The sequence below is a fragment of the Cyrtonyx montezumae genome, unplaced genomic scaffold (assembly GCF_038088225.1).
Source record: "Cyrtonyx montezumae isolate F1298 unplaced genomic scaffold, pur_monq_1.0 scaffold_9, whole genome shotgun sequence".
Taxonomy (NCBI): domain Eukaryota; kingdom Metazoa; phylum Chordata; class Aves; order Galliformes; family Odontophoridae; genus Cyrtonyx; species Cyrtonyx montezumae.
The window spans coordinates 1,004,290-1,028,937 of NW_027072100.1; the positions used below are offsets into that span (position 1 = coordinate 1,004,290).

The 24,648-nt window shown below is 43.4% G+C and overlaps 2 protein-coding genes across 8 annotated transcripts in view; both read right to left on the reverse strand.

Moving 5' to 3' along the window:
- Positions 1 to 2,654: 2,654 nt before the first annotated feature.
- Positions 2,655 to 20,463, reverse strand: RBL1 (RB transcriptional corepressor like 1). 2 transcript variants are annotated; one of them, XM_065754217.1, is made up of 22 exons: positions 20,278 to 20,463; positions 20,056 to 20,189; positions 19,737 to 19,937; positions 18,623 to 18,687; positions 18,404 to 18,532; positions 18,118 to 18,278; positions 17,370 to 17,419; positions 14,153 to 14,339; positions 13,512 to 13,678; positions 11,836 to 11,948; positions 11,218 to 11,321; positions 10,643 to 10,780; positions 9,561 to 9,725; positions 9,260 to 9,395; positions 8,134 to 8,400; positions 7,009 to 7,187; positions 5,856 to 6,032; positions 5,288 to 5,359; positions 4,856 to 4,940; positions 3,626 to 3,792; positions 3,269 to 3,433; positions 2,655 to 3,000 (listed from the first exon to the last, which is right to left on the reverse strand). In XM_065754217.1, exons 1-22 carry the CDS (start codon positions 20,422 to 20,424, stop codon positions 2,830 to 2,832), a joined length of 3,180 nt encoding a protein of 1,059 aa, XP_065610289.1. In that variant the 5' UTR covers positions 20,425 to 20,463; the 3' UTR covers positions 2,655 to 2,829. The 2 variants fall into 2 exon arrangements, with proteins under 2 accessions (XP_065610289.1, XP_065610288.1); XM_065754216.1 differs by having other exon boundaries at positions 8,134 to 8,403.
- A 698-nt stretch (positions 20,464 to 21,161) lies between these two features.
- The window catches only part of CHD6 (chromodomain helicase DNA binding protein 6), an 80,262-nt gene continuing 76,775 nt past the window's right edge, over positions 21,162 to 24,648 (reverse strand). For all 6 annotated transcript variants that reach the window (XM_065754186.1, XM_065754192.1, XM_065754191.1 and 3 more), the window contains one exon: positions 21,162 to 24,632. In XM_065754186.1, the coding sequence (XP_065610258.1) occupies positions 23,742 to 24,632 (891 nt within the window). In that variant the 3' untranslated portion in view covers positions 21,162 to 23,741. The remainder of the gene's footprint in view (positions 24,633 to 24,648) is intronic.

Consider the following 24,648-nt stretch of genomic DNA (forward strand, 5'->3'; position numbering starts at 1 on the left):
TGATCTTAAGGGATGTTACAATCATATCAGCTACCTTCTTACCATGTAATACTGTGGGAAAGCAAAACCCTGCTGAGTTTGAGGTTACATTCATCACCCATAAAGGCTGCAGTCCTCCTGCAGGTCTGGCAGAATCAGAATTCCTCATTTTCCCCACAACGCAGGAGGCTTCTAGGGCTGCATTATACATTGAAAGGATATGGCTGTAACAGCACGAGTGGATCAAGACAAAGTTTGTTTCTACTGGGGGATGATCTATTCTGAGGAAAGGGATCTGGTGGATGACAGGCTGGCCATGAGCCAGCAGGGTGCCCTGGTGGCCAAGGACAACGGGATCCTGGCATGCAATTAAAAAGAGCGTGGCCAGCAGGTCGAGGGAGGTGATCCTCCCCCTCTACTCTGCCCTGGTGAGGCTTCATCTGGAGTACTGTGTCCAGTTCTGGGCTCCCCAGTACAAAACAGACAGGATCTCCTGGAAAGAGTCGAGTAGAGGGCTACAAAGATGATAAAAGGTGTGGAACACCTCCCTTATGAGGAAAGGCTGAGAGACCTGGGGCTGTTCAGCCTTGAAAAAAGAAGACTCAGAGGGGATCTGATCCACATCTATATATCTAAGGAGCAGGAGGCAAAGGGATGAGGCCGGACTCTTCTCAGCAGTGTGTGACAGTAGGATGAGGAGAAATGGCCACAGACTGAAGCATAGGAAGTTCTGCACAAATGTGCATTGGAACTTCTTCACAGTGCAGTGATGCAGCACTGGAGCTGCACACAGAGCTGGTGGATCTCCTTCTCTGGAGACATTCAAGGCCCACCTGGACGCCGAGCTGTGCAACCTGGGCTGGGAGCTGCTCTGGCAGAGGGTTGGACTCAATGATCTTGGGAGGTCCCTTCCAACCTCTACAATTCTATTGTACGTTTTATCTCATGATCTGAAGACAAATATTCAAACTGAATAAAATTTAAAGGAACTGAAGAGCCTGCATTAATCATCTGCATTCACTACCCCACTCTGCAGCTCCCAACAGTCACACCCTTAAGGAAATGAGCACCTTTTTTTAGAAGTCAAAAATCAAAGTAGTTAACAACTCAAAAATGAACTGGTTTGTAAACTTCCTATCCTTGCTGAGCAGGGTCCCTGCACGCACACAGTACACGTACACTTCCTCCATGGCTGCTGGCCAGATTCACTAGCTGAGGACATTTGAGATCACACAAGCTTTCTTCCTGCAAGTGCAGCACAGCAGACCTGGCAGCACATACTTAAACCAAAAAGTGAAGTGAACAGAGCCCTTTGCACAAATCCTATGGAACTGTTATTTTTTCCAGCAAATACACACGCATAAAAACAAAACATAACATCTGTGCTGAGAAGTTTCTACAGGCTCTAACTTTAAATGCAATTAAGAAATAAGATCAAAATACTGACATACAGTAAAACTCAACTTTTTCAATTTTGGTAAAATAAGTCCTATTAAATCCCTCAGTGTTAACAGTTTAGTTATAAGAAATAAGAACTTACATTTCCAATGAAATCAATCCTTTAGTAGCTAGAAAAATCATACATACAAACATACCTTATCCAATGGGTTTACCTTCAGTGTAGATACTACACAACAAGAGAGTAAGATATTAAAATAAAATGTAGAGGTACTTAACGCGTCAAATGAATTTGCACATTTCAACAGCTGTAAGGCAGTCAAAGGCCAAGCTATTTTTCCAAATGTAACCAACATGTAGGTCTTTGTAGATAAGCTACGATTCCTATTAACAGCTTCTACAGCAAGGCAGCAATCAAGCTTCCCGTTGGAAAGGAGCAGCTCCCATGGCAGTGCTCACTGGCTTAGGAGAAGGGTAATTTAGACTCATTCAGAAAGGTATCTCGGTGCTTTTTCAGTTATCAGCATACAGTTTAACCTATGGCTGCTTCTACTTTCTGATTATTGCCACAGAAACTCTCTGATGTGACGTACACTTTTGCTGAAGCTCTGACAGGAGATGACAGCACAGGACACTGAGCCATACCCTTCACAACTGTTCCACTCTGAGACAGAATCCATCTGATCTCCTTCCTAGTTTCTCCACATTCTTTTAGAAATAAGGCACTTATAAAGTCTCTACCCCAAGTACCAAAGCTTGAGAAACTTAACCAACTTCACTCATTTCCTGTCTGTTTTTATTCTAAAAATAGTTACTAGAAGCTGAGTTATGCTCAGAACTTACTCAAGAACATCCATCACAGCTTCCTGCAGATCGCTCTTCTCCTAAAACAGCTCAAAAAGAGTACCTACAGTACAGTATGTTCTCTGAGAACAAAACCACCTTCCAGTCTCTGTTACTTACTACCTAACTCTTGCTTTCTACATCCTGTGGAAGTCAGAGGTTAAACATTAGTGAAATTTGGCAGTTTCTGTATGTACCTGTAGGGTACATACCTTGAATGAATAGTACCCACACAATATAATGAAGACAGACAGCATATTTTTGGACGGATTACCCAGATGGTATGAAGACATCCAATTAATTAGGAAGGGCTCACCTGGAACCCCACACAGGGGGATCTCCAACAAGAGATCCTTACTCAGTGGAGGTCATCTCTTACATGGGGTCTGGGAGAGGTGCACTCAGACTCCACCCCTTCTGGTCACACAGTGCACTGCCTTCACCTGTGCTCCTGTGGCTGACTCAGTGCTCACCTCAGGTGATCCATCCGTGGTTCAGGCTGTGATTCAACAGTTGCCAATACAACACCGCATCGTAAAAGGAGCAATCGCACGACAGCTGTATCAGACTGTTGGGACAGCTCCGAGATCCCAAAGGAAACCGTCAGTTTTAGTGATTTGCTCTTTCACTGACGACATCCTGAAGGCGCTTCAGTAGAACATCATCGTTTTCCTGGCAGAGTCGCTTCAGAGGAGGTTCAGTGTCACTATCAATTGTTATGGCTCGTTTCTTACTTCTGTGTTCACCCTGTTTTATCATATTATTGATATCCTTCAGACTCTGTGAATGAGAATTTAAGAATAAAGTAACATGAGTTACTCTGACTTCATTTCAAACTCAATTTTGTTCTCAATTATCTGAGAACCAAAAAGTTATTATTCTGAACCTGTCCACAGAGTGACTGAAGAACTCAACATAAAGAACACTGTTCCTCACCACAAACTGAGGAACTAGTTCAATGGCTTCCCACTGAATTAGAGCATATTCTAGTTGTGAGATGAGTTCATCCTCTCCCAAATGAACCCCTTTCAACCCTTTCATTTTCTACCTTGGAAGGACTCCCGTTAAACTGATACAGGAGTGCAGTTCGAGGTGTCAAGCAGGCACCATTCTTGTGAGGTGAAACATAGACCGAGTGCTGCTGAGAGATCCGCCGAGGAGATACGGGCTGCTGCTTAATGCTGGGGAATGGAGACAAGGGAGGGGCTTCCATCTGAAAGAGAGGATGAGTCCCCAGAAGAGATGAATCACGAATTACCTAATAGCAGTAACTTCACAAAAAAGCAACATAACCACACTTCCAGGTTTTCTCTAGAACATTTTATCCTATAAACAAAAACTGACACAGACTAGGAATAAACCAGCATCTGATTATTAGATCAAAGCTCCAATATATTTTACTTACTATATGATCCTGGTTTGTGATATCGTACTTCAGTGCAAAAGACTTGACTCTTCCAACATAGACTGCATTGTAAAATTTAATGAGATCTCCTCTCTCCTCTGTTCCCGACTCAGAGGAGTTCTCTGCTGCCGATCTTCCCAAGGAATTACCAGTTTTCATAGATGAGTCTAATTATAAGAGAAAGTATCAGATTTCAGAGTGTGATATTAAACTGACTTCTTCAGATTTAAACTTGTAATATCCAACTCACAAGAGCTCATTCATAAACTGACCAATCAGTAAGACGAATTCGTGAAACACACCTCAGACAAAGATGCACTGCAGGTGGTTATGACCATTAGAGACAGTTACAAAGCACTGCTAGCAGACTAGTAGATTATGATTAAAGCAGATAATGCAAATCTGTGCTACAGCTATTTCCAGCTTAGGAGAAAGAAGCACAGCATAGCCAGGATTAGCTGAACAATGCTAAGGTCCTCAGAACCTTCACCTCGCCAATGTTCAGTGTATGCACTATGCAAACATGGAACAGTGCTTTAAGCAGACTGACAGCTTGCAGCTTGTAGCTTCTGTGAAACTTTCTAGTCACCAGCTGGCAAAAAACCAACAAAAAAAAACAAACAACTTTTTCCTCTACTCTCACCTACTGCAAGGCTGCCATGACACCACCTTTGTAATTCCGTGGTGGGTCAGTGGAAAAAGCTGCAGCTGCACAGCAAGGTTACTGCCATTAACATTATCAGTTGCCTACTCAATTCAGACCACTACCGAACACAACACTGTTTCATTCCTTATTCTACTGACTACCAAGCAAAACAAGAATGCAAAAGAAATCAGTGCAATATGAAACATAACAAAAATTAAAAAAATCAAACGCTGCTATCTGTAATTCTTTAGTACATCTGTCTTGTGTTACAAGGTTGTCAAAAGTTAAAAATCTGGAGTTAATACTAGATAAAGGAGACACTTAACATTCAAGCAGCTGCTAGACAGGATGATGAACCTTTAACTTTTTTCAAGGAAAAAAACCATTTGTTCCAACTGGAAAGAATGTTTTCTCTCTCTCTAATACAATAGGGCAGTTGATAAAATGGTTTATTTTTCAACAATATACTTGTTTTTCTTCAATACATGTAAAGCTCTAAAACTTATTTCCTTTATCACTTGACAGTTCAGTTACATAAAAGCATTTACTTACATTTCTAAAAACTATGAGATTACTTTACTTACCTTCTGTCATCTGTCCATCTTTGTTTGCATTTTCGCCCAAAAGGACATCAGCAGAAGTATTTCTTAACAAGACACTCCTATAAACCTACAGGACACAGAGGGGGAAAAAAACATTGTAAGGGAAAACAGAAAAGTCAGAAGATGATCAGGTGCAGGAATGAGCTGCCCAGGGAGGTGGGGGAGTCACCAACCCTGGAGGTGTTCAAGGAATGTTTAAATGTTGTACTGAGGGACACGGGTTAGTGGGAAACACTGGTGGTAGGTGGATGGTTGGACTGGATGATCTTGGGGGTCTTTTCCAACTTTGGTGATCCTGTGAGGTGAAATCCATCTGAGTAAGAATGAATATAGCAATGAAGTTGGCTTCAGAATCATTTGAAGGCCACCTCTGTCTAACATTTATACAAAGGAATGGTGCCATCATTTACTCACATGGCTGTTTGCTTGTGGCTGATTCCTGTAACTTTTCATTATATCCTGAAAAGTTCTTTCCTCTTTGGTGACCTGGAGAAGAAAAGGATATTGAAAACAGAGCACACAGAAAGGTAAGGCTGCTCAGATGCAAGTGTACTCAGTCAACTTTCTAGTACATAGATCTTTTCATGAACATTCATAAGTTGATGGGATGGATCAAATGATGGGAATATGAACAAAAAAATCTACACTTCCATGTTTTATTTCTGATAGTACAGCTACTTGTTGCCTACGTTAACTATTATTCCTTTTCCTGTTTTTCTTCCAGTGGTACTAAAAATTAAAAAAGGAAGTACTATTCCATCAGAAGATGTATTGGCAAATTTGAAAACTATGTCTTAACTTTTCTAAGTAGAAAAAGAGGAAATAGTCATCAGAACACCACGCAGGTATATACACATACATACATCTTTGGTTTTCTTCCAGCTGTCAGAATTGCTCATTTGCTACAGGGCTTGGTTTTCCAGCCATCCAGTTTATATTTTTAACTGAAATGAAATTCTAGTTCCTTAAGCCTACACGTTACCTTTGCCATGATATAAAAGGCACAGAGGAGAAGCTGGTCCAAATGTCTATCCTTCATTAGATCAGGACAGTGAACCAATGTGAATTCAAAACATGTCCAGATCTTCCTGCGCAAATCATTGGAGACATCCAACTTTAAACACAGATCACGCAAGCGCACACTTGCCAGATGGTAAACCTAGAAGAGAACACAGTAACGAGTCAAAGCAACTGAGCTTGAACTGCTGTGCAGAAGTGAAAGCCATCACATAAGTGTGACTGTTCTGTTTCAGTACTTTGCTTCCTCAAAGCTTTCTCCTTCTGCACACAAGAATGTTTTCAAATACTAAGTTGTCAACTCTGCTCTAATGCTGTATGCTTATAGGAAATGTGATTAAAAATATTCGATTCCTTTTGTATTACATCACTCATTCACTCACTACAAAGGGGTGCATTCAACCCTCTGGGTATGATGATCCAACCAGTTCATCATGCACCAAACAGTCCAGCTTTCAAATCTATCCCTCTCCGGTTTAGGATATAAAGATAACATAAGGGAGAAAATCTCTGGGAACAGTTCTCCAGCAAAAATATTTCTCCCCGCTCTTAAAAAAAAAAAAAACAAAAAAAAAAGTGTAGTTCTTAACCTACTCCTTTAACTTCTCATTGTTTCATCAGTTCCCTTTTTTCTAGAAGCTTTGAGACAGCATGTTTCACATCCCTGATTTCTGATGCCCATGTCAGAAAAATCGGCAGTACTGGGTGATCTCAAACACGTGAGCAAGAGAATCTCCTGGTACAGGATCCAAAACATGGCAGTTTGGAATTTTCAAGACACAGAAGGGCAATCTAATTTCTCGTATGTCTAACACTTGCAAATAAGCAGGAGCAAGAGACAAGAGAATTAAAAGCTGACATTGTTTCTTACAGAAGCTGCTAAGTAAATTGAAAAAAAAAAAGACCAAAAAACAAAACCAAAAAACCATCTTCTGATGGCACAGGGCAGAAGATGAACAGTTTACTAAATTCTCTACTTTTCCCTTTTCCTCCCAGCTACATGAGAATTCTTCAAGCGGAAGACCAGGTATGTGAAGACTGAAAGGTAATGTAAACTGCTCATGGAGTTTCAGCACAGCCACACAAGTATGGCACAACTTCCTTACAAAGATGCTTACCTTCCTGTAAAAAAGTGCCAAGGATCCTGTTTTCTTTGGCTTGTTTCCTGACGAGAGCTGTACTTCTTGATCCTGATTCACCTGAGGGTGGCAGGGAGCCCGGGCCTCTATTTTAGGTCCCTGACCTAGATTCACTGAAACAGGTATCAATGTGATCCCACCCAATTCATTTGTGATACCTGGAGATGACACACGCATCCAAGAAATGAACTGTTTGCTGCCATGGTCACACATAGTAGAACTGCAAATCCCAAACTCTTTCACAAATATTTCATACAGACGATATTTCATCCTTCTATATCAAACACTAAGAAGACCAAGTCTTCATAAATGAAGGAAAAGTACATTTCTGGTAATGCTTAAAGGAAGAGTAAGTTTTAGAAATGATAATTCACAACCAATCTTAGAAGTACAAGGTTTACGTGATCACAATCTCTGTGGTCAGTGTTCCTCCCTTTTAGGAGTGGAGCATGTTCTTGTTCGTTTTTTAATATTATTTTGCAAGTCTGACAGTATATTGTCTGCAGTCCACATTAGTTTCTGTAGTCATCAAATTCTCTTGATGAATGTCTCTTTAATGTCTTTTTTCTTTTTATCTTCATATATGAAGACACAGATTTTAAAATTCAGAAAGGCCACAAAACTCATTTCTCATGTATCCTCATAAGAGTCAAGCGTCAGCCCAGTAAAACAAAAAAAGCCAACCCAAAAATAAGTAAACAAATGCAACCCCCCACTATTTTGCTTAATGTCCACACACAGCCCTTATTCAGTAATTCCAGACTCTTTTTAGATTACAATAGACAAAAACTAAAGCAAGCAGGAATTAATCACTATCTGAGTTGAGAAACAAACCAATGCTTAACCTGTGATGAGATTTAACTGGAAGGAAGAACTCCACAACTTCGTTTGCCAGGTGGAATCCTCAGGACTCGTCAGACATCAGATTAAGACAGAATGAGATGTTAGTACAAAAGCTTAACTTTTGGTGTTGTGTTAGTTTGCTTGCTTTGTTAATGCTCTCTTAGAAAAGGAAAAACAGATACAAGGTGTATGGTCCTTCTAGCCAGATCTTAAAAGTAAGCAAAACATCTCACATAGAAGAAAACCAGAAAGAATTCATACCGTGCAGTGGAATAGTGACCTTCTGCCCTGCTCTTCCTGCTACAGTTGCTGTTGTCACAGTCAGTACTGTTTGCCCAGGAGAGACAGACACATTTTCAGCAGCAATGCTTGATGCTGGTGCAATTGTCAACTTAGTTCCTTCTGTTAAAACCTTTTCCATCTGCATTTCTTTGGGGCTGTCATCTCCAAAGAGTCTTCTCTTGGCACTTCCTGCGACAGGGGAACTGTAGCGCTCATGCACAGAGATTGGTGACAATGACTGCATGTCTACTGAGCAAAGGAGAAAAGAAAACATCTTCAGAGGAGCAGAAGAACAGGAAACTTCTGCAGAGAAATATATCTGTCAGACTATAAAAACAGACTGAGATGCCTCATTTCTGGTTAAGTAGTAATCTCACAGTTCTCTGTTTCTTGGCAATATGAACAGAGACCTACAGTCCTTTAAATGATTTCTGTTACTCTGTAGTTATCCCAGACAGTTTGATTTCATAATCTGATAGCAACAAGAAAAAGTAACCAAGCTACCAGTGCTGCTTGTGAGCAGATCATTTCCAACAGCACAGAAGCCTTCTGGCTATCCAGCAAGGTAAAACTGTTTGGACACCTCACTTTCACTCTGCCAGGATGGTCTTCTGGGTACCAGGAGTAAACAAACATTTCTAATCCCCACTGTTTTCCATTTGAAATTAGGAAGGACACCAGGTATCTTAAGAGATGGACAGAGGTGTGTGAGAACCTGGTACCATCTCTAAGTTGCTTTCCTTTCTACTGAAAAACTCAGCATAACATCTACAGTAACTGCTAACGTCACTTTCCCAATACACTCAAGTATTTAATAGAAAAAACAGTTTTTTGAGAACACTGAGGAAAAAAAACCAAACAAAACCATGAAGAAAAATATCCCCAGCAACAAAAACCCCCATAACCCTAGCAAAGGCTGCAAAGCTACAACCCACGCTTGAAGTCAGGTAACCCCTGCACCCTCACAAAGGCATGTCCTTGCTCCACTTATTACCAATGACTGCTGCAAGTTTTGACTGGGTGCGTCTAGACTTTTCCTTGATCAACTGGGACTAGAAATAAATAAAATCACACATCCAAAATATATCAGAAACCTTGAACATACCCCGTCTTAAACTCCCACTGAGATCTGTCCGAACCTCTTTTACTCGAGGATGAACTATTGGAGATATTGGCATCATAGGCAAATGCCCAAGCCCACTTCCTCCATTGCTTGCTTCAAAATTATTGGGAAATATTACCTGAGAAATAAGAAATACCAATGTAAGGTAACAAATAGCTTTCCTTTGTCCCAACTCACCAATAATTTTTCTTCTTCTGCATAAACCGTCCTATTTGAACAATGTTCTGTATAAAGGAAAAGTAAGATCACAGTTCTAGTAATGAAGAGTAAAATATTAACATACTTCTTCACAGGTGGGAACCCTGTTTTCTGAAGCCTGGAGAGCACTCCAGAGTGCTGAATCACGAGTCCAGGCAAGGCTCTCAAGGATTTGCTCCTCTATGCTGTTGAGGTGCTTCACCATGTCTCTGGAAAGTCCTTCTTCAGATCGAATCAGTACTTCAATTACCTAATAGTAACAAGGCACACACATCAAAGCGAAGTCATATCACTCCTGCTTAACACTTAACATTATTAATTTCAGGACCCTCTTCAAAGCTTCTCTTCAAGGTGGAATACTCCAGCCTCCTCCTCCCCCTTGCACCTTCCCAGCTCTTTCTGACTCCCCTGAGCAAACCAGCTACCATCAAGACACCCTCAGAAGCAGATTTCCCAAATGCTCTGCCCTGAACACCACCTTCCACTATTGGTTCAGCTTTCTGATTTTTCATCTTATGTCACATCTCAACAGAAGGCCTTTGCACCTCTGTTCAAGAATTTTTTTGCATGTTTAATTTTGCATTTCAGTACAGCCATGCTGTCCTGCATCCATGCTAGCTCACAACTGAAAATATACAAAATACAGGGTAAATATACAGGAAATAGACACGTCAAGGCCAAACACATTCCTTTATTTCCTTTTAAATGTACAAATTAATTACTTATTTTTACTCCCTTTGCCAAAGGGGAATCTGAAAACATCCCATTAGCAGAGAATGACTCCTTGCAGGGTGCCTTGAGGTCCCCTCTCACCACCACTGAGCATATACAGAAGGGATACACAAAGCACACGCTGTGATACACCCAGGCAGACGTAAGCAGGTGCATCAGATTCAGCTGAGCACATGAAAAGAAGTTTATCAATAGCATGTTACAGTGAAGTATCATTTACAAAACAGTTTACTTGCTTTAAATTTCAGCTTCAACTCAAACAGTCAGGTAACATTAAGGTCAGACAGAACTTGGGAGAGGCAAGGCACATGTTAACATCTGCCTCTCTCCTACGTGACTACCTAGGAGAGCACCACCCCACCCTCTAAGACTGTCAGTCCAGTAATGTGCCACCTGCAGGGCACATTTAGACCTTATAGAGACCTCTATATTTACCTTATAGAAATAGAATGGCCTGAGGTCAAGCACTTCGATTATCCAGGGAAAGGTGCGAGGAGAGCTGTACGCAAAAAGCACGATCTCCAAGCAGCACGCTATGAGGGAGCGGTGAAACACATCTTGTTCCAAGACAGCCTTAAGAGATCAGAGAAGATGCCAATGGCCTGAGCTTGTGGAAATAGAGGCACAGATACGTTAAAAGTCTTCTAGACAGAACTGCAGGCAGCTGAGTATTAATCTAAGAAACTCCATGCTGCATACAGCCTCCAAAAAACCCAACTTTTTAGGATGAGAAAAGATGGGATGATCACTTTTTTTTTTTACACCTCAAAAGAGACTGAAAAACGGCCCTTAAATTCGTTATTATAAAAAGCAACACAGATTAACACATTAACTGCAGATTTATACAGTTTCAATAGTAGCTTACACTTAAACAACACATACACAAAAGGCACATAACATTAACGATACATACGGTTGCTTGTCTGCAGACTGATGAGTGCTGGAGCTGTCCAAATTCCCCCCACAGAGGACTTATACAAACCATTCTCTTTTGTAAATTCTTTACTTACAGTCATGTCTTTCCCATGTAGTCTTCGCATTTCTTGTACCATTATAGTCTCCAAGATCTTATAGTACAGTATCTCTGCCAGTTTTAATCTGTTTACAGCAAAATCTGAAATTGAAAACCAATGCTGATGAAGTCCTGTGTTGTTTCCACAGATGGCCTGACTGAACTGACCCATCCTTGGCCTTCTCTAGCAAAACACAGCACATGTATACACACTTTGCAAATGCAAATATCCTTCACACACTCTGCAAATGCAAGTATCCTTCAATATGTGCTAGTCACAAGAGCTAATCTGGAAATATTGTAGAGGATTATTACTTCTGATGGCAAAGTAATTCTGCAAACAGTTGCAATGCCTTTCCTAGTCGTACTGCACTTCCTTTAGCTTTAGGAACACAAGTCTACAATTTTTGTTAAAATCTCTAAAGTTTCATAGCTCTCTTGGTTACTTCGTTTTGACTGGTAACCTTTTAATTTTCTGATAAGATATTCATCGTAGTGTTGACAGCAACAGTTTTCTGTTTGGGAGAGCTGACTGTTAAAAACAGTTTTCATGTACTGAGACAACACATGGCTGAACTTCACGTTCTGAAACATCCCATGCATTTCACCTTCATACCTATATGAGATCCCGGCAGTTCGTCTGTTGTCTGAGTGTAGCTGTGACAGAACATCTCCCCTATTTCTCTCACTCTGTTCATGATGCTTTCTGCAGGGCTGCGTGCACAAGACCTGCAAGAGGACACAAGAAGAAAGCCTTGGCTGCATTAGTAAAGGTCCCAGGCAAACAAACAAACAATACTGGCTTCCCTGAGCTTTCTGTTACACAGTAACTCCATTACCATAAATACCACACAAAGATTGTTTCTCCTGCTGTATAGATTTTAGAGCCAATGCAGGAGAAATTGAGAGCTACAACAGCACATTCAGGAAAAAAAACGTATCCAAGAGGAGTAAGGCGTGAGAGCTCAGGAGAGCTTTCAAAAAACAACAGCAAGGCAGAAGGGAACTGACAAACCCCTATCAAGGTCTCTGCCAGGAAAAGGAACCTGAGAAGCTCTCCATTTGGAGATGCTCTTTCTGAATGTCTCCAGATTTAGAGGACTGGTATCAAATGCAGACATTGAGTTATGCTGAAAAGCTAATGCTGCAACAATGGTTTCCTCAAATGAAGCCTTCTATTTATTAAAGAGGTACTCTTCCAAGGAATTTACATTTGAAAGAGAGAACATTCAAAAGCTGGGCTGTTTCACTCAGTCAAAACCACAGCTCTTTCTATTCCTCCCAGTCAGACAACACACATCAGCACTTGCTGAACTCAGATTCGAGATGAGCAAAGCATTCAACACATTCACTATCAGAGGCTTCTCTCAATGCTTATCTAAGTCTTAGCATTTACATCTCTTTGATAGATGGGTTATTACTTGAATGAACATGCTTTTCATTACAGATTACAGGTACATTTTAATTGCATAGTGGAAATAGCATCAGACTTCCAAAAAAACAACTGCCAAACAGAAACACATCTTTCTAAGCATTTGTAATTCCAACTTCTAAGAATATGTTAGGAAGACTTTCAAAACAGACGTAATTCCAAAGATGAGAACTAGAAGTAGTATTTTCACCTTATGAAGGCTGCTATAAAACATTACTTTTACTTGTCAAATACTAGGTGCTAATATTAAAGTGCCCATTATTACTAGAAGTAGTAATAAATAAAAAACCCAGAACCCATACACCCCTATACAGCAAGACTCCACTTTGACAGTTAGACAAATGCCCAACAGCTCCATAATTAAGTACTACTAAATTTTTGTTATGAAGCAACACTGGTCCACCTTTTACTGATGCACTATTTGCATCTATCTGCTTACACACCAATGTTTTCAAATTTATTTCACTACAGTCAGCATTCAGACATGCATCTGGGAGGCTAAAACATAGGCTGAGCTACAGAACATGGTCTTGCTCCCAGAAATGGTGATGAGGAATGCCTGGGGCTGCCTTCAGCAGTCACTTAATATGATTTCCCAGCATCATAAAACAACTGGAAGCGATGAATGAGAAGATGGTGGTGACGACACCTCAGGAACGGGAGAGTTCAGCTCTTCCAAAAGACCATTTCAAAATAACATTGTTTTACTTATATCAAGACCTGTTAACTGGAAATAACAGAAACACAAGTAAAAATACACTGCACGAAACAAAAAAGTACAATCTGAGGAAGAAAGCAAACCCAAGCAAAAAAAGATAAGTTTGCATTTGTAAGAGAACAACTGCAGTGGATGTACTTACTCAAAAATAGACATAAGTAGGTCACTAGGTGCATTTTTCAACCCAGCCACAATGTTCTGCAACCGGCTCACACTTTGTGTGGCTGAAGCAACAGGAGTGATGACAGCTTCCTTTTCTCGGAGGTATCTTCTTCCAGTCAGAGGAGTCGAAGGGGCAAATGACCTCTTCTGTGAGAGAGATGGATAATCAATAAGAAACAGCAGAAGTGGAACAGAAAAAGCATCTCCTGAAAAATTACTTCTAAGTTTAAAATACCATCAGTAAAACAGTTCCAAAGAAGGTTGCCAAACCTGGGATCTCAGAACTTCCTAAAAACTAGTTTGTTTTTCCAGTAAATCTATGTCTGAAGGTCTTAACTACCTTGACATTTTTCCTGAAGAAAATAATACCAGCCCACATATGAAAGCACTCCCACTCTGCTTAAGGAGCAGTTATTTACTACATTACATAGCAAAGGCAACACCATCATTTCTTCCTTAGCAAGAATAAGCCCACAAGAGGCATTCACCTTCACCCTCCCAACAACCATTCAAGAAACGCAGCTTTTCCAAGTCATCTCAGACTCAAGCTGCATTCATTGATGGGAAAACTTGACTCCAAATGAAGAAGTACTCCACAAGAAAACAAGTTAAATGGATCACCTTTTCAAAATGCTGCTGAAGGTGACTCTCCACCTGAGCTCTTGCTGCTGTTTTTCCCCCTGGCAAGTCTGCAGGAAATTTCCGAGGAGTGCCAATTTCCTCCTCAGCATCTGCTCCTAGGAAAACTCTCTCATCAAAGTCACCCACTGTTAGAACATACTCTTCATACTCTTTATTCAGCGCTTTGCTGGAAGAGAAACCAAAGTTTTACAGCAAAGGTTAAACTGCTGAACAAACAAAACTGAAGCCAATACAAGCTCAAAGCTAATGCTCTCAGTAGCAGTAGTGCTTGTATGTGGATCTTCCCTGCTTGAGCTGCCCACTCACCGCCCTCCTTAGCTGCCTTCAGCTCCAAACCTCCCACAACAGCCCATCACACAGCCCTTTTCTCCCACCAGTGCTTCATGGAACTATAGAATGGCTTGGGTGGGAAGGGACCTTAAAGATCACCCCCATTCCAAGCCCCCAGGAGTGCTAGTGCAGTGCATTAATCTCAGATGGTGCTGAAATCAAGGCACCAGGCTCTGCTCCACAGTGGAATTGCTTTACACACACACACTAGATATATCTATGTATTCATATATATATAGTATATATATGTATTAATATATATACACTACCTATACATATAGATTCATCTATCTATCTATCTCTATCTATACATATATATGGATCTGGCTTTTCTGGACAATTTTCCCATCTGCTGAGCCAGAAATACTGGGATCTTAGACTGAAACCTGAGAAACTAAGATGCATTTCCTTTAGAAGACATTCACTGACACGGGCATTTTCAGAATTATTACATTTCCCCTATATTCCTAAGGAAGTAGAAAAAATAATTACCTTTCTTAGATGGCAATTAGCATTAAATTAGTTCCACACACTCTACTGTGTGGAAATAGGAGAAATATGACCAAATGCTTTGAAAATTGAGTAGATAATGGAATGAGGGACCACAATGCACCTGGTGACACACTCCAAGGCTGCTACAGCCTTATTCCCACTTCCATTCCTGTACCCATTACCCTCTGTGCTGTCAAGTGAACAGACATAAGATCTCTCAGCACCGTGTAAAGAAAATGGAACCACTCTGGTCTGGGAATGGAAAGAGATCTACTATACCAGTGCTGCTATTCAGAAAAGGGAAATGACTGCACAGGTTGGGTTCTGAATGGTACATGAGAGAAGCACTGTGCACATGGAGAGTGCTCAATAGCAATTTTTTTTTATTTTTTTTTTTTTTTAGAACCGAGCTTGCAGGTATCTGTGAGATAAAGGGCAAGTCCTTCAAAAGGAAGGAAATCTAGACATGAATGGAGCTGTCTCTTTGGGGCAGTGGAAGTCCAAGCGCAGAATACAAAATGCTGACAGAAATTCCCAAATAAAAAAAAATATGGACTGACTGAGCTTCACTAATGTCAGGTGGAGTAGTGTCTTCCACGCCCCTAATGCTGCTCAGGGAGATTCCTAGCAAATCCTGATCTCTTTGTCATAAGGAACATCAATGAGTTGAATTTCAATATGTTCCACTGTGAAATCTCACTGAACAGAAAACACCCTGATAATGAATCATTGGGCTCACATTTGCTTCCATCTCAGATACAAATAAAACAGTTTTGAAATGCTCAGCCAATCAGAAGTTAAAGCTTTGTCCAAGCAGAGCAGCATTGGTTGCACTAAATGAGGTAAGCTGGAGCTCTGCTTTGGCCACCTGGTGCTCCGTGGCACTGTAGCAGAAATGCTAAGTCACAGCTTGAAACAGTGATGGAGCACCTTCCTGGTGGAAAAGCAGGACCAACCCACTGGAGTTCAGGTGAATGCAATGTACCTGAGTAACCAGAAGGGGTGGAGTCAGGATCCACCCCTTCCCAGGCCTCATGTAAGGGTTGGCAGTGGAGGTGCAGGTAGCTCTTGCTAGGGATCCCTTCCTACCAGAGGTCTTCTAAAGGTAAGCAGCTCCTTTCCTTCATGTCTGTGGCTGCTACATTTAGGCTTGTTCTCGTTTGCTGTAGCCAAAGACTTTGCCACCTCACTATTATCACAATACTTCCCATCCCATTATAGCATTACAGGCATCCTCCCTCAATGGCACAGAGGAAGGGAAATTGAAGCTTCAGTTCTTTGAATCACTGCTGACATACCATGATACTGAACAACTCCTCTGGTTTCTTGATTCCAGCTAACCTGTCTGTAAAGGAGAACATTTAACCTCACAAGGGCTGCAGAGCCTTCTATTTGGGCAAAGACAGATTTCCCCAGACGTCATTTAACCAAGAACAGGGAACACTACCTTATTCAACATGACAGTAACTATTAATGCTATGATTCTTGAAGCAGAAACACCAATACGGCTCACTGCTTCCTACAGATCACAGCAGCACTCCACATCTGAGTGATCCACACTGCTACAACGGCGGAGCCACTTCTCACACTTCTCAGAAAGCAACCTGATGAATTAAAACCTCACCTTGCAAAAATAAATTAGCTATTTTTGGAAAAGGAAAAAGCTCTTTATGAGATCCAGAACAAAGCAGCTGCTACTTATGTTTTCATTTGAATTAGTTTTGAGAATGAAATGTCAGAAGTTCCTGAAACAACTCTGCTTCCCTCCCTGGAAACACTCCACTCTTCTCTTGTGGTTTTGCAATTGTTGCTCCTTTTTCTTTTGAACTTTACCATTGCATTCAGATGTATACACTTAGCTGGAGACTAATCAACAATCATAAGTACTTCCCTATTCGCATACAATATTTGAGGTATGCACAGAAACCCACTCATGAACTTCAGAGTTTTGATTTGCATTAAACTATACAAAAGTTCACAGCTGCCAGAATAACAAAGTGTTATTTATGCTGGAAAAGATCCTAAAGATAGAGCTCAGCTACCAGCCAGCACTACTGAGCCCACCACTAAACCAGGTCCACACGTGCGATGCTTCTAGGGATGGGGAGTGCAGCCCTGCTCTGGGCAGCCTGGTCCATCACCTGAGTGCCTTTCTGTGACCTGACATTAAGGAAGAAACCCTGTAGCTCACCCTCTGATATTGGAGGCATCTCAGAGCCAGGAAGCATTGAGGCAAGTAACAACATAAATTCTCAAATCACCAAAAGCAGTGTGATACAGTAAGATAAGGAAAACCCAAGACTGAGCACCCAAAGACCCACACTCAAGAAATAAAACTGAGGTCCACAATTAAAAAATGCAAGTTATAACTTACTTATTTTCTGCAAAATTGCAAAGATCCAACAGGCATTCTCCTTTTAAGATCTAAGAATAAAAAAAAAAAGCAGAAATATCTTACATAATAAACTAAAGCTGTTCCATCTCTAATAACATGACAGCAAGATGGTTTTTGGCAGAAGTGCAACGAGATTTAGGAGCATATCCGAACTTTTCTTTTTGCCCTGCCTGAAGCAGCACAATGCTGTTAGTGAGAGGCGAAGGCCAGGTCAAACCTCAGATCTATCCAAGCTCAGGATAGCAGGGAGGAAGCAACTTGCTGGGTGACTACAGACATATCCACAGAGCTTGGAGAAGTTCTCCAGGAGCAAAGCCACACAGAACAGTTTTTCCATCTGTGACCCCAGCCTCCCCATTCAAAGCATTTTCTTTATTCCAAGACACACACCAGGACCCAGAAAATCACTACGGCTGCTCCACAAGATAACATCTTCTCTAGCTATAAAAGGTTACTGCCCATGATTCAGCTTCCATACTGCCAAGAAAGTAAGGATTCTCCACTAACATAAAAAGACAAAACAAAGGGGACTGTACAGCATGCATCATTAGAAGGGAAAGTTCAGTTCTGCTCCTGCTGAAACACATACAGAGGAACAGACATGAGCCATCATCAGTCCACGTGCCTATCAGAGCACTTTCCTCCAGCACATGCAGGATTTAAATGCTCTCGAGGCAGAACTGTCTGTATGAACACTGTCACATATCTTTCAAAGAGTAACACACACCTTCCTATCAAACAGCTTTGAAATGTATGGCTTGAAGTAGTGCTCCTTTATTCCTTTTGCTTCAACAAGAAGCCCATCATGCAGCTCACACAGAGTGGCAATGATGCATGGAAGATCCTCTGAGGCTTTCATCTCTGGTGCATGGAAGTCTGCTGGTAAGCCTGGGAACAGGGAGGAGGGGAAAAAACAAAATGACAACTAACTTTCAACTTAACTTAAAACAAAACAAAAAAGCAACCAAAAGAACAAAGAGTATTTCATTTGAAACAACCTATCCCCACCATACCTCTAAATGATGGATTCAGCAAATCTCTTCGATTTGAACACAAAAGGGCATTTGCAAAAACCAGGTCCAAGCAGCACAAGAGCAGATGATAGGAATTTACTAAATCATCTCCAATCATACGGAAATTACCTTTAAGAGACAGCACATCATCAGGCAACGCATCAGAAGTTCATAACTCAGAAGGCACTCGAAACAAACAGCTACAAAATGCAAGCCTACCCTTAGTGTACACAAACAGGGTCCAGCAGAAGTTGAAGAGATCCTTAACGCCACACAGTACCCGCCTGCCAACAAGAGGGGCAGGAGTCAGTCTTTGCTTCCAGGAAGCTGAAATGTGCTACACAGCAAGCGTTTCATCCCATTCCCATGCTCAAAGCAACAGCCAGAGCCATCACTTCATATGTGCACACTAAAGCACACCTTAAGTGCACACAGCAGCTCCCACTGCAGCCTCCTGGCTAGCTCTGCAGAGCTTCTTGTACAGCATCACCATTTTGGCATTGCTGCAATTGACAGGAGTCTCACTGAATGCAGAATGATGCTGAGGGCTCTATCAATTACAGTGAGTCACCTTCCCAAATATTTTACTAAAGCATCATTTATCCTTTCAAAATACACAACTACAATTTGCACTGCAGCTCTTCTGATGAATACTGCAACAGTAGGATGAACTAAAACCATCTGACAGAGAAGCTAAAGGTGCAGTTATGCTAACGAATGCTGCTCCAATGAAGGAACACAGAGCACACGGACACTTCTACTCATACAGATGCAGCAAAGCTCAGAGCCCACAGCCCAACTGGAGGTACTGCAGTGGCAGCTCCTTTTCTATTTGTAGACAAGGAGCTACACCAGGGTGGGTTACCATAAATTACCCTCTCACATCCAGACCAAGACATGAGGCAGCAGAAACCGCCAGCACAGAGCTAGCTTGGCTCCCTCTGCTGAAGGTCTTATCCTCAGTGGGGCTAGCAGGCACAGCCATGGAGAATAACGACAAAGTTATGAAGTGCTCTGTGCATCAGGAAGACAACGCCACCAGTTACTATGTGTCATACAGGCGAGCACACTGGCTGCAATTTTCTCCCACAGAAGTGCCAGTGCTCACCTGGCAAGTCACATAAAGCAACCAAACACGGGAGCCCCACTGATGCAGCACAGCAGGGAGTGCATGGAGGGAGTACAATGGTATCAGCCACCACCCGGTGCCAGCACCGAGCATCCCTGTGCACCCACGCAGTCACTTCAGAACTTAGCCATATCTTTTAAAGCACAACTAACGCTCCCGTTATTTGTAAACCTGTTGCAAAGCCACATGAGAGCTCCCCACTACCTCTGCTTCCTGCTCCGTTGGGGTTTTGCAGTTTCTTCGTGAGGGTTTTGAAAGATGTCCAAAAATATCGGTTCAAACTTCCTGAAGATAACGGTGGACACCTCGAAGTTCCTCTCCAACCTCTCCACGCGCTCCCGGAACTCCTGCGGCACGTTCGACATGTCCATCCACTTCTTCATTTTGCTAAAGAACTGAATCAAACTTAAAAGGAAAAAAAAAAGAAAAACGACAACAAAGAAAGCGTCGTATTATCATCGGCTTTAACCGACGTTCGGCCTCAGCGCCGCCGCAGGGAGGAGGGAGAGGGGCCGCGGCGCACCTGAGCCTGGCGGATCGCAGGATCCGGGTCAGCGACACGCAGTTGCCCTCCATCAGGCCGCTCCCCACGGTGGGCAGCACGCTGCGGCGGCACGCGGCGTACAGCGCGCAGGCCAACCAGTGCTGCGCGTCCCCCTGCAAGGCAACGCCGCTCGTGGGGCCGGGGGCGCCTCGCCACACACAGCCCCACGGCCCGGCCCCACGGCCCGGCCCCGCGGCCCACCTCCAGGCTGTAGGTGCCGCGCAGCGCCGTGAAGTCGCGGAGCGCCTCGGCCGCGCTGCCCGCGTCCAGGTTGAGCTCCCGGCACAGCCGCTCGATGGCGGCCCTGGGTTCGGACTCGGGATCGGGCAGCGGTTCCGCGCGGGACATGGCGGCCCGGCGCGGCCGGCACGGCCCCTCACCGCGATCCGCTCTGCGCGCCAAAACCTCCGCACCGGAAGGGCGCGGCCGCTTCCGGCGCTGCGAGCGCCGGCTGTGGGGAGGGGCAGAGGCGGTTGCGGAGCGCGCGGGCGGCGGCGGAAGCGCCCGGCTCGGGCCGCCGTACCGGAACCCGGACCCGCCCGACATAGGGATCGCTTCTCGCGGAACGACGGCATGAGCGCGTTTACCGGCGGGGTGGGGCCCGCAGTGTTCGGCCGCTCGCCGTGGTACCGCCGCGAGGACCGGCGCTGACGTGAGCAGGGGCAGCGAGCGCGCGCTCGGGCCGCTCCCAGCCCCGCAGCTCTCCTCGCGCCTTCTTTTTCCTGCGCGCTTTACTCGTCCGTCTGAGAAACCCAACTGCGACCTGCTTTCCTAAGGCGTGCGGCTCTTCCGTGCGCAGCCGTTACCGGCCTTGGTTGGGCGCCTCCGAGCGCCGCACGACTCCTGCTGGTGGGTGCCGGCCGAGCGCGCGGTCAGCGGGGCGGTGCGGCCGCTCTCGGGGCTCCACCGGCGCCGGGAACCCCCGGGCACCCGCGGGGCGACGGCTTTGGGCTCAGCGTGCCGCGCCTCGGGGGGCCGCGAAAGCCCTGGGAGCAGAGCTCTGCTGCGGGAGCACGCCGGGATCGCCGGCCCTGGGAGCGAGGAACTTGTTGCCGAGAGAAAGGCAAGGAACTGTTATCACTGAGTCAGGTGAATTAAACGTTCACATATATTTGCTGAAAAAAATTATATACATCTGTAGCAAGGCTCTGCCAAGTCTGAAAGATAAGCATCATCTAGTCACTAAATTAAAAAAATAAAAATCTGACCTTTAAATCTTTTTCTTTTTATCCATGTCCAAGAGCACAGACCGTTTATTTTGTTAGCACATTTGGTGGAGGATGTATGTTCGTGTGAGTACTCATGAAAACCGGCGAAAATTTGGCATTTCTTTTGGATAGGATGGAAAATTATAAGAAGCCACTTAATGCCTTACAGTCTACGTATCCACAGAGTATATCGGGTTGCGAAAGGGTCACAAAGTAGCAGTCAAAGAGAAGCCTAAACACCCAGAGACTTAGCATACAGGTCTGATAATAAGAACAAGGTATAGAGCATGCTGGCTAAGTAAATAAACGCCACTTAAAACCCTGTTCCTTAGGAGTGTAACCCTGGAAAAACCATCCCACGCGAGACGTGGATTCTGAAGAGATGTCTACATCCAGTCACAGTAAGGCTTTGAAGATAGATGAATTTTTATAGCATTTGTATTTTAAGGATTTAGGGCAAGTACATGTTCTTCTACTGAATAAAAAGAAAGTTAGTACTTAAAAGGTTCAAAAATATATCAATTGTGATTTTTTTTACATAAATAAATTATATTGATTTTGGATTTAACAGCTGAGAAAACCCCTTCTGCTTCCACTGGAGGCAAAACTGAACAAAATGTTAGTTAAATAGAGATAGCAGCATTTCTAAGAAATCTTGTCGACTGCGATACAGTATCTATGCTACGAGGAAGTTATTAAATAGAAGACATTTAATCATGGGAGGTTGGGGGGGGGATTGCATTGTGATTGATTACAGACTTTAAAAAAATCACCCAATCCAGTAATCTGGGAATACATCCCGTGAAGGTATGAACTGAATGCTTTTCAGCTCGTGGGTAACAGACTTCTTTGAGATGCTAATTTCAACACGTACACCATTTATAATTCCAAATGTATAAAAGACAATGACAAAAAAAGCATCATAAATAAATAATGCAAACCGAAATAGTTATGCCAAAACATTTGGACCATCTGATAAATTAGCAAAACTGTAACAGAAAATAAGTAAAAAATACAGTAAATTGTGACGACCAAATGTGTGACTGATGACGAGCACGCTCCCAACGCCCTCTGCAGCCGTCGCACTGCTGCGCCTTTGCTTCAAGTCTCAAACCATGAGCTGCAAATGAGAACAAGCCCAAGTGAAAGGAAACGGAAAGGAGGAGTGCAGGGAAGGAGAAATGAAGGAGTTGCCTGTGGAGGTGTCCACACAGTTTTGGGCACTGACTGCATTAAAACCTGTCCGTTTAAAACGCACACGTCAAAATCATTTGCTGATGGGGGAGGGAGGGGGACTCAAAAATACTGTTCAACAGCACGTAGAGGAATGGAAAGAAGAAGCAAACGTGATCTCTTCACAGTCTACCACTAGAAAACAAACTCAAGCTTTGGAGATCTCGTGGTCCTTCTGTGAGGACCCAGAGCAGCACAGCCGGCCTACAGCTTCCCTGCTCAGACAGCACGCCACATCTGGGCACAGACCCCGACCTACAGCAACTCAAAAAGCCTCAGTATGCATAAAGAGCATTCACATCAGCGTGGCCTGTTTGTGGCTTGAAAAAATAACGTTACAGCACTCCTAATGCCGTAGATGAGGACTGATGCCATAGATGAGAACAGAATTCTAGTGGGGCCATGAGGGAACTGGTACAGGAATCCCGAAAAGTCATGCAAGATGTGCAAAATGTTTTCAGCTTGCGCTGAAAAGCTCTCGTAACTATTGAGGAGAGGGCAACTAAAACCCCACTGAACCTAAAACCAAACTTCGGTCTGAAAAAATACAAAAGAACACCTACGTAATATCTTCACTCACTGCTGTTTGTTTCCAAACCTTTGAGGTGGGGGTGATAGAGAAATTATACCACTACCGGTTATGTCTCTTTGTTTCAAAGAAATGAATATATGCATTTTTCAATCATTAGGTATATACTTCTGTCTATACTACTATTCTAGTAACCATGATAAAATAGGGAAATACTTCAAATCAAAAATACACATCAGCACTTACTATAGCTGTGCTTTTAACCCCCAAATACAGGCTTTGTCACTCAGTGTCGCTGGAGAAACAAACACCCTTGTCTGTGTGTAGACCAAGAGGTTACAACTTTGCTTTTGCTGTTTTTGCTTCCTTTTCTTCTCAAAAGTGTGAGCAGTTTTTGGGGTGACCAAGAACTGGATTTGCTCTTGTCGGCCGGGATGAACGACTGGAAAACAGAACGAGAATTCTGTGCCTCCCACACTAGCTAGACAACACTGTTTATCTAATAAAGTGGCAAGACCCTGCAACTATTAACATATAGTATGTCACCATAGTTTTCTGACAGGGAGTTAGGTAGATAATAGTACTCATGGAAACACAGGTTTATGAAGGTGGAGTGGGGGCAGGAGGGTAAGTAACAAATAGGCATGGGATAAGAAACTTACAAGCCACAATCTTTTTTCAATGAAACAAAAGTTCTAATTGGTATCGTTCACTTCTTTGACCTCCTCCTCTGCTGGTACATCCTGCTCTCTCTCTGCTGGCAAAGGCGGTGTTTGCTCTGTACAGTTTTGACCGTTTGCAGCTTCTTTTTCGGGCAGCAAGACAGTTTCTGGTTCTGGGTTTGCTGCGTCCCCTTTTGCTTTCTTTCTCTTCCGCTTCTGGCTCTCCAGGTTGGCTGCCTCTGCGTGCCTGGCCTGCTGCATGCCCGGCAGCGCCATGCCAATGCCAGGGGAGAGGAACATAGACGGATAGATCAGTCCGGGTGACATCCCTGGGATAAGAAACGGGTTAAAAGCTACAGGACTACTGGTAGTTATTGCAGATTCTGTCTGATTAGAAAACGAACTAGGACCGGGCTTATCTTCAGAAAGAGTTTCTTTTTTCGCATCCTGGCTGCTCTGTTTATCCTCAGTAGCTTTCTCTGCATTAGATGTACCACTTTTTGTTGTGCTTGTTAACGAAGTTGGAGCAGTCGCAGTACAAGTAGTTGCCATGGGTGGGTTGAGAAGACCTCCAACACCAAACATCTGTGGTACGGTGGCCATGCCTGGCAGCATCATAGGCAACATGCTCAGGGTGCTCTTCACATCCTCGCCAGTGGGCACGGCTGCGAATCCCGCAGGAAAGCCGACCAGCCCGGTCAGGGGGATCCCTTGCATGTTTCTCATGTTCTGAAGTCCCACTAGATCCATGCCAGCAATCAGTCCGTTCATGAACAATGGTCCCATTCCAGAAGAAGAGTCTGCTACGACGCCGGGGCCTTTGATGAGCTCACTCCTGGGCCGCCTCCCCCTACGGCGCGGCCCCGCGTCGCGCAGCACCGGCTCAGTGAGCACACGGTTGAATTTGCTTTCTGGTAAGTAGCCCTGAGAACGAAACACA

What these genes read in the sequence shown, in the direction of transcription:
- RBL1 (XM_065754216.1), bottom strand. Translation starts at nt 20,424, where the DNA reads ATGTCCCGCGCGGAACCGCTGCCCGATCCCGAGTCCGAACCCAGGGCC. An exon ending in GCGGCACCTACAGCCTGGAG is followed by an intron (nt 20,190 to 20,277) that starts GTGGGCCGCGGG and finishes GTTGCCTTGCAG; the next exon opens with GGGGACGCGCAGCACTGGTT. An exon ending in TGGCACTTTTTTACAGGAAG is followed by an intron (nt 6,033 to 7,008) that starts GTAAGCATCTTT and finishes GTTCTCTTCTAG; the next exon opens with GTTTACCATCTGGCAAGTGT.